Source organism: Thamnophis sirtalis, unplaced genomic scaffold (assembly GCF_051295495.1).
Source record: "Thamnophis sirtalis isolate CommonGarterSnake01/CBP01778 unplaced genomic scaffold, rThaSir2_p1.2 scaffold_4, whole genome shotgun sequence".
NCBI lineage: Eukaryota > Metazoa > Chordata > Lepidosauria > Squamata > Natricidae > Thamnophis > Thamnophis sirtalis.
The window spans coordinates 62818216-62831008 of NW_028261384.1; the positions used below are offsets into that span (position 1 = coordinate 62818216).

General features: G+C 43.9%; 1 protein-coding gene across 12 annotated transcripts in view; it reads left to right on the forward strand.

The window, feature by feature from the left end:
- GOLGA4 (golgin A4) overlaps positions 1–12793 on the forward strand; it is a 184572-nt gene that overhangs the window by 34496 nt on the left and 137283 nt on the right. For 9 of the 12 annotated variants that reach the window (XM_087713045.1, XM_087713044.1, XM_087713043.1 and 6 more), the window contains one exon: positions 11435–11485. The exons of 2 other annotated variants lie outside the window; for them this stretch is intronic. In XM_087713045.1, coding sequence (XP_087569171.1) covers positions 11435–11485 — 51 coding nt within the window. Of the gene's footprint in view, positions 1–11434; positions 11486–12793 lie in introns of those variants that run through there. One more of the 12 variants, XM_087713054.1, reaches the window with a different exon arrangement.

A 12793-nucleotide genomic window follows, 5' to 3' on the forward strand; every position in this document is an offset into this window, starting at 1 on the left:
TTGTCCTGGGGGGGGGGGAGGGCAATCTGCCTAGGGCTGCAAAAAAACAGCTGCGGAGAACTGGCCGGAGTAAAAGCTCAGCTAACGTTGAACCTCTTCTCCACTCACAGCAAAAAAAAGCTATGAATTACAAAGAGATCCTAACGACTGACCTTCTCCCTGCCCCTTTCTGCCAGAAAGGGGAGATATCTATAGATCTTATAAGATATACAAACCAGATCCCTGAGAGGAGCTTCGTTGAGCTCCTGACGGCGGCAGGCTCCTCCCCCCGAAGCCGCATTGAATAATCTTCTTGAGGATGAGTTTGAAGACTTTAAATGGTGGCTAAAATCTATTGACTACAATGGAAAGGAAAACATTCCTGTAGCTCTATTGGAGAAAGGTAAGCGACGAAAAGTTGTAGATTTTCTGATTCAATATTATGAAGAAGATGCTGTAGGTGTGTGCATCAATGTCCTTCAAAAAAGCAATTTAAATGATATTGCTAAAAATCTTAAAGAAATTGAACAGAAAGTTGCAGATGTTGATGCTCACCAACTTATACCAGATTACAGAAATGACATTAAAAAAAGAATTGAAAAAATGAAAGATCCTAATGCTGTTCCTGGCGAATATGTGCTCCTAAATCAGAGATTTAGGCTAATCATCCTAGATTATCATCGGTCTGAAGATGAGAAAGAAGATGAAAGGTTCCTTTGGCATGCTGGCGACACCTGCAGCTTGCTCCCTGTTGCACTCTTTCAGTGGAAGGGAGCGAGGGAAGATGGCGAAGACGCGGGTGGGGACTTAACACCTTTTCAGCCGACGCACCTCTCCCTTCAATCTGCCTCGCCAGACTCTGGACCCCTTGCTACACTGTTCCAGGTCCACAGGAGAGGAGGGAAGACAAGACACTCTCCCCCTACACCATCCTTGGTTTCCAGCTATTTGAACTATTTGAACTGTATGAACCGCTTGCACAATATTAATACCTGCACAAATTTTTCTGTATGTGGAATGTGTGTTTGTATGCATGTAAATGAATGATCCCACGTTTTAAATTAATTTAATTTTATATCCTCTGTTTTATTGTACTATTATATGCTTTTAACGGTTACAGTGGGGTATGTATGCGGAGAATACCTGCCCGGTATATATGAGGGGACTGAGAGTGCGGCCTGGAGCCTGCTCCACTGAGTGCAGAAGCAGAAGTGGATGGTGGCCTGGATCCGCCTCTCGTCCTAGAGTGAATGGTATGAATGCCCTGCCGAGAAGAACGGGGGCGTGGGAGGGTCTACGGGGATGGGGACGGGACGGAGCATCTCAGTTACAACCAGGAGGGCAGGTATGACGGGAGTTACAGGGCTAGCCATTACCGGGGAAGGAGGGTTCGCTACGTCACAGTGATCCCTTGTTCCGGCCCTGAAAGCTCAACTCAAGGACCTGGTGACAAGAGAAGTCAGGGCCCTGGTCTCAGGTTGCTGTTGCTAAATGCCAGGTCTGTTATTCATAAAGCTCCCCTCGTCCAGGACTTAATATTAGACGAGGGGGCAGACCTGGCATATATTACTGAAACCTGGCTGGGCCACAAGGGAGGAGTCCCCCTCTCAGAAATATGCCCAGAAGGGTTTCAGGTGCTCCACCAACCATGATACCAGAGAAAGAGGTGGGGGAGTGGCAGTTATTATCCGAGAATCATTAGTTCCTCACAGGATCCCTGCTCCAGAGACTGTCGGGTGTGAGTCTCTTCTTGTGAAGTTCGACCTAGGGGGTTAAGTGGGCTTGTTTTTGATGTACCTACCTCCCAGCTGCGTCACAACAGCCCTGCCTGCGCTCCTAGAGTCAGTAGCCGGACTGATGGTCGAGTTCCCCAGACTGATAGTACTGGGGGACTTCAACCCACCATCCCTCGGCGAACGCTCTGATGGGGCCCAGGATTTCATGGCTTCCATGACAACCATGGACTTGACCCAGGTAATTCAGGGTCCGACTCATACAGCGGGACACACGCTCGACCTTGTGTTTCTCTCGGGGCAATGGAGACGTGATCTGGAACTAAAGAGTATAGAGATCTCGCCCTTGTCATGGTCAGATCACTTCCTGCTGAGGTTTGATTTTCGGAAGCTATTCTCCCACTGCAGGGAGGTGGAGCCGATTAAATGGTTCCGCCCTAGGCGCCTGATGGACCCATTGGGATTTCGACAGAGCTTGGAGAGATACCTGACTCCCTTGCCTACAATCCGACAGAGTCCTTGGTCGCTGCTTGGAATACAGCGGCGGCTGAGGCACTAGATCGGATTGCGCCTTTGCGGCCTCTCCGCGGCAGTGGATCCAGGAGGGCACCTTGGTTTACCGAGGAACTCTGGGAGATGAAGCGCCAAAAAAGACGCCTAGAGTGACGTTGGAGGGCTAGTAACTCCGAATCCGACCGAACACAACTAAGAGCCTTTATTAGGTCTTATTTAGTGGCGATACGGACGGCAAAATGTACTCATTTTTCCGCTCTTATTGCATCTGCAGAATCTCGCCCGGCTGCCCTGTTTAGGATAACCCGCTCCCTCCTGAAAGGGGAGAACACAGGGGAACCCTTACAGGGAAGGGCTGAGGAATTTGCTCAGTTTCTGTCGGACAAAGTCACTCAGATTCGGAGAGACATTGACTCCACTTGGACAGTACCAGCGGAGATGCCGAGGGAGGGCCTTGATCAGATTTCTTGGAGTAAGTTCCAGCTTGTCACTCCTGAGGAAGTGGACAAGGCCATGGGAGCGATGAGTGCCTCCACCTATTTACTGGACCCGTGCCCTCCTGGTTGGTCTCGACCAGCAGGGAGGTAACACGAGGCTGGCTCCAGAGGATCGCGAATACCTCTCTGCAGGAGGAATCATTCTCACAACCTCTGAAGGAAGCAGTGGTAAGACCCGTCCTTAAGAAGCCTTCTCTGGACCCAGCTATCCTCAAAAACTATCGTTCAGTCTCCAACCTCTCTTTTTTAGGGAAGGTTGTTGAGAAGGTGGTGGCCTTCTGCGCATCGAGGAACATCAGTGCCAATTGTTTTTCTGGGTGGGCCTCATAGTATTCCAAGGTATTCAAAATTATTCTCATATTGTCTTTGATTTGTCTTTTAGGTAAAAAGCCATTTTGATCTGAATGGATGAAGCCATTTAAGTATTTTTTAAGTCTCTCAGCTAGTATAGATGCAAATAGCTTGTAGTCTGAGTTTAATAAAGAAATTGGTCTATAATTCTTGATTTGTGTTAAATCAGTCTCTTCCTTGGGTAGTAATGTGATATACACTTCTGACCATGACTTCGGTATTTGGTTCTCAGTCATCACTTCATTCATGACTTGTAGGAGTGGGAGGGTCAATATTTCTTCAAATGTTCTGTAGAATTCCATGGGTAGGCCATCTGGTCCTGGGGCTTTCCCATTATTTTGTTTTTTAAGTGCCTCTGTTAGTTCCATCATTGTTATTTTTCTTTCTAACATTGTTCTAGTTTCATCTGGTACCTGGGGGAGATTGGCATCTTGTAGATACTTTTTGACTCGTCCCTCCTCCACCTTCTCTTGTTCATAGAGTTTAACATAGTAGTCATGTATAATATTTTTTTTTCGGTATTTCCATATTGAATTTCTCCTTGTTTATCTCTTAGTTGAAGTATTTTCTTTGTTTCTCTCTCTTTTTTCATCTTATATGCTAACCACCTGCCTGGTTTGTTCGCATTTTCAAAATAATTCTGTTTGGCACCTCTAATTTTTTGTGCCAGTTCTTCCTTTTCTAATAGGTCCATTTTGTGTTTAATTATGTCCATTTTTATTTTAACATCTTTTTTTTGTGGTGCTCTCTGTAGGTCTCTTTCAAGTATTTTATAGTCATTGTCTAAAGCTTTATGCATTTGTCTTTTTTTTTGAGTTTCTCTTCCTTGTGTAATCTATTGTCAAACCTCCGATAACAGCCTTCATTGTGTCCCAGAGATTCTGCAACGACGTATCTTCTTTCCTATTTTCTTTAAAAAAAAGGACTAGCTCTTTTTCCATTTTTTGTACAAACTCTTTTTCTTTCAATATAGTGTTATTTAGTGTCCATCTAGATCTTGCCCTTTGGCCTTTCCATTTAATTAAAATTGGATTGTGGTCCGCCCAGGTACTTGCTTCAATCTCAATTTCTTTTATGTTGGAGCTCAACTCCACTGAGACGCATATCATATCTATTCTAGAGAATGAAGAATGTCTATTTGAGTAGAAGGTATATTGTTCTTTTTTAGCGTTTCTTTCTCTCCATATATCTTTTAAATTTAGTTCATCTGTCATCCTAAAAAAAGATTTCGGCAGAGGCTTCCTATTTAATTTTTTTGTTTTATGTGTTTTATAGTTCATATTTTGATTCACAATGCCATTAAAGTCTCCCATCATACAAATATCAGCATAGTCTAGTTCCAAAACTTTTTTGTGTAGTTTTTTGTAGAATTCATCTTGTTTTTCATTGGGGGCGTAGATTCCAATTAGGAGTGTCTTTTTGGTATCCATAATTTCCACCATCAAAATTCTTCCCTCTTCCTCTGCGTATACTACTTTTGTTGGGATGTTGCCTTTAATATAGAAGACCACTCCTCTTTTCTTACAATTTGCCAATGATGAAAACATTTTCCCAAGCTTTGGTTGAGTTAGTAAATGTTCATATTTCTTTTGAATATGTACTTCTTGCAGACAGATTATGTCAAGTTGTAATTTCTCTAATTTATGGAATACTTTCTTCCTTTTAGTTACCGAATTGAGTCCATTAATGTTAATTGTAATCATTTTTCTTTCTTCCATGTTTATACTTTATATACAGGGTTTATCGCTCTAGTGGATCTAGGTTCTCATTTTTCTTTGCGGCTCCCATTCCCTATCTCCCCTTCTTTCTCACTTCCACCTACTGCTCCTTCTATTTTTTCGGTCGCGGTTACAGGTGGTTCCAGTATTTGTATCACTGCATCGTCTTTCCCAGCTTTCTCCGCCGTTTCTCTAAAGTATTCTTCGTAGAAAGCTTCTGCCTTCTCAGTTGTATCTATCCTGTGTCTTTGTCCTTGCCAAGTACATAATAAACCTTCCGGTATGAGCCATCTGTAGTTAACACCTTTTTTTATCAATACTTTGGTCAGAAATTGATATTCTCTTCTCCTCTCTCTCACCTCTCTTGGAACTTGTTTGAGTACTACAATCTCCTTACCTTTATATTCTAATTTTCTATCTCTCATTTTCTGTAAGATTTGTGATTTAATTGTTTTCTTAGTAAATCTTACATGCACTTCCCTTGGAAGAGCATTTCTCATTGCATATCTTGTGTATACTCTAAAAGTCTCATCAATTGTTTCTTTTATTTGGTCCTGGGACATCCCCAGAACATCTATCAAAATATTTGAAATTATCTAAACTAAGTCCTCTCCTTTTTCTTCTTCTATGTTTTGAAATCTTAAAAAAAATTCAGACCTGTCCATCTCCCATCTTAATATTCCACTGCTCTCTCTTTCTACATCACTTAGTCTGATCTCTAGCTTTTCAGTTTTCTTCTCTCCTTCTTGAATCTTATTTTCAATTTTTTGAATCCTATTTTCGTATTTCAGCATCCAGTTGTGTATACTTTCTACTTTTCCTTCCATATTATCAACTTTTTGCACTATGCTTTGGTTTTGTTGTTCCATTGCCTCCATTTTTTTTACAAGGGTATCGTTTCCTGCTTGCATTTTCTGCATCATTTGTATAAGTGTTTCAAAGTTGGCTTCCTTCTCTTTTTCCTGATGGGACATCGTCTGTGTTGTCCTCTGGCCTCCCGCAGGTGAGGGGGCAGGGGTTGATGTAAAGCCAGAGGCAGCTGCTTTTCTACTCATAGCCAATTAGTATTAGAGGGTGGAGGGTTATAAGTATGGTGGATTGAGTACGTAAAGTACACAGAGGAGAGGGGGGGGAGATAAGAAAAGGGGGAAAAGAGAAAGGGAAGGAAAAGAGAGAAGGGAGAGAAAAGGAAGGAAAGAAAAGGAAACAATAATTTAGTTGTTTTAAAGAACGAAGTTTATAGCGATGCAGCAGCATAGCTAAATAAATATTGCTCCTCATTGGCTATTCTTACTTTGCATTGATCTGGATGCACTTGCTTTTTTAATATGTACGGTATGTTTATTTAATTATCTAAACTTACAATTAATTTTATTGCATTTATAATTTATATTAATTAATTTATGTAGGTATCTGGTGTTTGAGCTAAGTAATTACTCAACTGATTCAAAAGTTGTCGAATTCAGTATTCAACAAATTTTGAAGCAGAAATCTTGAAGCAGAGCTGAGGTGGTGCAGTGGTTAAATGCAGCACTGCAGGCTACTTCAGCTGACTGCAGTTCTGCAGTTCGGCTGTTCAAATCTCACCGGCTCAGGGTTGACTCAGCCTTCCATCCTTCCGAGGTGGGTAAAATGAGGACCCGGATTGTTGTTGGGGGCAATATGCTGACTCTGTAAACCGCTTAGAGAGGGCTGAAAGCCCTATGAAGCGGTATATAAGTCTAACTGCTATTGCTATTGCTATTGCCCTGGCACTCATCTTTTTTCTGGTAGTGAACATGCAAGGAAGAGAACTTGCTGATATTGGCTGCCTTCTGGCCAAAATAGCAGTAAGGCACATGGTTTTCTTGATACTCATCGGTTTTAGTATTTGTCTATTCTTCTGGAATATTATATGTTTCTATGCGAGAAAATTATTTTTACTACAATTAAAACTATGCAATTATTTTAAACAGCTGTTTCAGTCCTTGATGTTCCTAAGGAATACGGGATAATTTATGTGTATGAACATCAGACAATAAATATCTACTCTTAAATACTGTTCCTCAGGTATTAATTCTAAAGTGTAATGAGAATTATATTTTAATTTAAATGATTAGGAATGTAGGCTGTATTCTTCATCTTTTCTTTCTTGTTTCTTAACTGTACAGCAGGTAGCTTTAGAATTATCAATGGATAGCTTTTGCCTTTTTCGATTGACCATCAACACTAAATAATTGGCAGTCAAGAACTGTGCCACAGACTAGTATTCCATAGTATCTAGCATACCACTAACTGGTATGGTGAGTGCATGGGATTGTATGTGATTGAGTGAATGGTCCCACTTTTACCATTTTATTACCATTGTATTTTATATGTTTTAACTTCTATGTGGGGACTGCTTGGGTGAGTGAATGAGTATGACTGATTCGGAGGACCTGGCGGGGTATGCGGGGGTCACCGGGGTGGTTGGGGGAACTACGTCCACGGGAGAGGGTCGGGGCATTGCGGTCATAATAGGGAGAGGCAGATACGGCGGGGACTTTAGGGCAGGCCATTACCAGGGAAGGAGGGCTCGCTATATCACAGAGATCCCTCCTTCCGGCCCTAGGAGTCCCACTCCAAGGTCAGATGGCGCGAGTGATCAGGACCCTGGTCTCAGGCTGCTGTCGCTAAATGCCAGGTCTGTTGTTCATAAGGCTCCCCTCGTCCGGGACTTGATTTTAGATGAGGGGGCAGACCTGGCATGTATTACTGAGACATGGCTGGGCACGGAGGGAGGAGTCCCCCTCGTAGAGGTGTGCCCAGACGGGTTTCAGGTGCTTCATCAGCCGAGAGCCCAGGGAAGGGGTGGCGGTGTGGCTATTGTAGTCCGGGAGTCTTTAGCTCCTCGTAGGATCCCTGCTCCGGAGCTTGTCGGGTGTGAGTCCCTACTGTTGAAGCTGGACCTCAAGGGTCAAGTGGGTCTGCTGCTAACGTACCTACCTCCCAACTGCGTTGCAGCAGCCCTCCCCTCGCTCCTCGAGTCAGTAGCCGAGCTAGCAGTTGAGTTCCCTAGGCTTATGGTTCTGGGGGACTTCAATTTGCCTTCGCTCGGTGAACGCTCTGACGGAGCGCAGGAGTTCATGGCTTCCATGACAGCCATGGGCTTGACCCAGGTAATTCGAGGCCCAACCCATTCAGCGGGTCACACACTCGACCTCGTATTCCTCTCGGAGCAGTGGAGTTATGATCTTGGTCTGAGGGGTAGTGAGATCATACCCCTGTCGTGGTCAGACCACTGCCTACTGAGGCTAGACTTCCGGAGGCCAAACCCCCACCGTAGGGAGGAGGAACTGACCAGGTGGTTCCGCCCCAGGTGACTTATGGACCCTGTAAGGTTCCAGACGGAGCTTGGGGTTATTCCTGATACTCTCGCCCACAGTTCGGCGGAGACTCTTGCTGCTGCCTGGCACTCAGCAGCGTCAGAGTCTCTGGACCGGATTGCGCCACTACGGCCCCTCCGGGTCAGCGGCTCCCGGAGGCCTCCTTGGTTCACCGAGGAGCTCCGGGAGATAAAGCGCCGGAGGAGACGCCTAGAGCACCAGTGGAGATCCGATAGGTCCGAACCGCACCGGACACTTTTGACAGCATGCAGCAAGGAATACATCCAGGCATTAAAAACAGCTAAAAGAACACACATTGCCACCTTGGTAGCGTCCGCCGAGTCCCGCCCAGCCGCCCTGTTTAGGATAACCCGCTCCCTCCTAAATAGGAGGGAGACGGGGGACCCCTTACAGGGTAGGGCTGAGGAGTATGTTCAGTTCTTGGCGGACAAAGTTGCTCGGTTTCGGTCGGACCTGGACTCCACTCCCGCAGATCCAGCCGAGACACAAGGGAATGACTTGGCAGACCATCTCTGGGTTGAGTTTCAGGATGTTGCCTCCGGGGATGTGGACAAGGCTATGCGAGCTGTGAGTGCCTCCACCTGCATACTGGACCCGTGTCCCTCCTGGCTGGTTGCCAACAGCAGTGAGGTGACACGGGGCTGGATCCAGGCGGTTGTTACCGCCTCTCTTCGGGAGGGGCACTTACCCACCGCGCTCAAGGCTGCGGTGGTGAGACCCCTCCTGAAGAAACCGTCCTTGGATCCAGCCGTTCTTAATAACTACCGTCCAGTCTCCAACCTCCCCTTCATGGGGAAGGTTGTTGAGAAGGTGGTGGCCTTCCAGCTTCAGCGTACCTTGGAGGAAGCTAACTACCTTGACCCCTTCCAGTCCGGCTTCAGGCCCGGTTACAGCACAGAAACTGCTTTGGTCGCATTGACCGATGATCTCTGGAGAGCCAGAGATGGAGGCCATGCGTCCATCCTGGTTCTCCTTGACCTCTCAGCGGCTTTCGATACCATCGACCATGGTATCCTTCTGCGACGACTGCGGGAGGTGGGGGTGGGCGGCACTGTTCTGCAGTGGTTCTCCTCCTACCTCTCGGACAGGTCGCAGTTGGTGTTGGTGGGGGGGCAGAGATCGTCCCCTAGGCCCCTAACTTATGGGGTGCCGCAGGGTTCGGTCTTATCCCCCCTACTATTTAACATATACATGAAACCGCTGGGCGAGATCATTCGGAGGCACGGGATAAAATACCACCAATACGCGGACGATACACAGTTGTATCTGTCCGCCCCGTGCCAACTCAATGAAGCGGTGGACGTGATGAACCGGGGTCTTGAGGCTGTTAAAACTGGATGAGAGCTAACAAACTGGTACTCAACCCGGACAAGACCGAGTGGCTGTTGTGTTTTCCTCCCAACAATTTGGCCGACGTTCCATCACTCAGGCTGGGGGGGTCAAAATTTATACCCCTCAGACAGGGTCCGCAACTTGGGAGTCCTCCTGGACCCACAGCTGAGTTTCGACCATCACTTGTCAGCTGTGACCAGGGGGGCATTTGCCCAGGTTCGCCTGGTGCGCCAGTTGCGGCCCTACCTGAACCGGGAGGCCCTCACAACAGTCACTTGAGCCCTTGTGATCTCTAGGCTGGAATACTGCAATATGCTCTACATGGGGCTGCCCTTGAAGAGCATCCGGCGACTACAGCTAGTCCAGAACGCAGCCGTGCGAGTGATTGTGGGCGCACCACGGTTCGCCCACATAACACCGATCCTCCGTGAGCTGCGCTGGCTACCTGTTGGTCTCCGGGTGCACTTCAAGGTCCTACTTACCATTCATAAAGCCCTCCATGGTAGTGGATCTGGCTATTTGAGAGACCGCCTTCTGCCAATTACCTCCCTCCGTCCCATCAGATCGCATAGAGTAGGCCTCCTCCGAATTCCATCTGCCAGTCAGTGCCGACTGGCAACTACGCGGAGGAGAGCCTTCTCAGTTGCAGCTCCGACGCTATGGAACAATCTCCCCATGGAGATTCGCACCCTCACCACCGTCCAGACCTTCCGCACAGCCCTCAAGATCTGGCTATTCCGTCAGGCCTGGGGATAAGACTTTACTCTCGCCCCTCCCGAATGTTGAATGAATGTTGTGTTTTTACCGTTAATTATTTTACTCACATTTTCTTTTTGCGTTTTGTTCTGCACTCCCCTCCCCTATTATTGTAAGCCGCCCTGAGTCCCCTCAGGGAAAAGGGCGGCCTATAAATGTTTAATAAAACTAAAACTAAACTAAACTAGCAGAACTTGGCTGATCTCAAAGAAACAAAGCAATGTGTCAAGGTTTCAACAGATGCCCTAATTAACTAATGAGAACTCGAGAGCAGGCCAGGAATGCTTTACGAGTTGGCACAATGTTGAGCAAGCTAAATATTTGGATGTCAGCTCAGTAGGAAATTCCTGATAGTAGGTTAGATTAAAAATATATATATCATGAAATAAAGGAATGGCAAACTACAAGTAATCCTTGATTTATGACCTTAGTTGTACCCAGAATTACAGTCATAAATCATTGTTCTCATGTGAAGGATCATATTACTGATCTCTTACTAGACTCCCTTTATATGACACTGTGATCCCCTAAGTGACTAATCATAAATCAACAACATACCAAACTTTTTTTATCACATTTATCATATTATATGGATATGGCCAAGTAGAATTGACTTCAGGAAATCTTTACATTGTATTTTTGTGTGATTTATGTGATAATATATATAATACATTTTTGCAATTAAAAGATGTTTATATTTAATTATGGATTATTTCTAAAAGTCTTTCTAAAATTAATTTGGATTTGAGAATGGTAATACTTGATTAATACATATTAAGCCTTGAATGTGAGTGCTACAAACATGAATTAACAGTGAATTAATAGAAATATTGATTGTTGCAAGTAATTGTGCATTCTTGGTTCTGTTTAGATTTTTTCTAAAACCAAGCATAAAGAATCATGTCTGTTTTTTTTGTGGGGTTAGGGTTTGACAATAAATGACATATTTTAAGAACATCTTAGTTGATTTTATTAGCATAAATATTCCTCTTTCAGTGTGCTTTACTATACAGATACTAATAATTAACAACTGCAAAAAAAAGAAAATGCAATGCTCTTTCATATAATTGTTTCGTATTATATTTTATATAAAAATATTTATGTTTTAGAAATAGAATAAAAGAACAATTCTCCTATTTTAGGAGAATTGATCTTATTCTGATATATATTTTCCCTTTTTACCCTTCTAGATAATACATAAACAAAATACAAGCAATAATGAAAGTGAAACATCTTCAGTGGTATGTAGTATAAAGCTTTATATTTAATTATAATGTTCTAGAATTTTTATAGATAAAAATTCCTGAATTTACATTGTTTAGTCCCTCCCTCCCTCCTCTCCCTCCCTCCACATGAACATATATGTAGTTCTTAATTATTATTATTGTAAAAGTTTTAGAACTTTCAGAACTACCAGATTTTTTGGACTATAAGATGCATCTAGATTTAGAGGAGGAAAACAAGAAAAAAATAGTTTTTGGGCTCTATGCATCCCATTTTCACCCTCCCCAGCCCCCATAAACACTTTGCTTGCCAAAAACAAACCCGTTTTTGGTGAAAATGGGCCCATTTTTAGCTAAAATGGGATGTGTGAAGTACTGCAGAGTGCTTCTGGTGAAAACAGGATGCACAGAGGGCTCAGGAGACCAAAAACAGGCCCATTTGGGGTGAAAATGGGCTCATTTTTGGCAAAAACGAGACATGTGGAACACTGCAGAGTGCTTCTGGGGACCGGGAAAGGCAAAAATGCGATGTGTGGAGGGTTTGGGAGGTCAAAAACAGGCCCGTATTTGGTCTATAAGACATACCCAAATTTTCACCCACTTTTAGGGGGGGAGTGCATCTTATACTCTGAAAAATACAGTAAATTGATGTTGATAATTAAACATTTAGTATGTCTGAGAATATATTAATTCTATGATATTCAGAGAAAAACATAGCATAAATTTCAGTTATCTTATTATTTGCAGCCTAGTGGATGATCTTTTTCACAGAAGCTTCAATTTTGGGTTTCATTAATGGAGTCGATTTTTCAAAATCCCTTAAAAGAATCTCTTTCAGTAAGAATCTTTAGTGCAGACATCTTCAAAATATTCCCTGAATAAACTGAATTTTTATTCTCCTTACCTGACAATTGGTCCACAATCTGATTTTGAAATTGAAGCAAAAGAATTATCTAGAAAATTAGAAAGACTTCTCAAGGAGTGTTCGTTGCATCTTGCATGAATAGAACAGTTTAGGCTGCTACAGGAGAAAGTGCTGACAATCAAGAATGTGTGTTAAAGTCAGGGTGCTTTTTCAAGAAGCAACTGGACTTTCTTGTTTTTCTTGAAGACATTTCTCACCCAAGAAGGTTCTTCATCTCTGACTGGATGGTGGAGAATGGAAGGATTTGGAAGCACTTGTCATCCAAGAAGTGAAACATCTTCAAAGAGAAACAAGAAAGTCCAGTTGTCTCTTGAAAAAGCACCTTTGGGACAACTGTGATCTGGATGACTGAGAATCTCCATAGATTTAGCTATGTGAAATATGTTCTTGTTTCTCTTTAA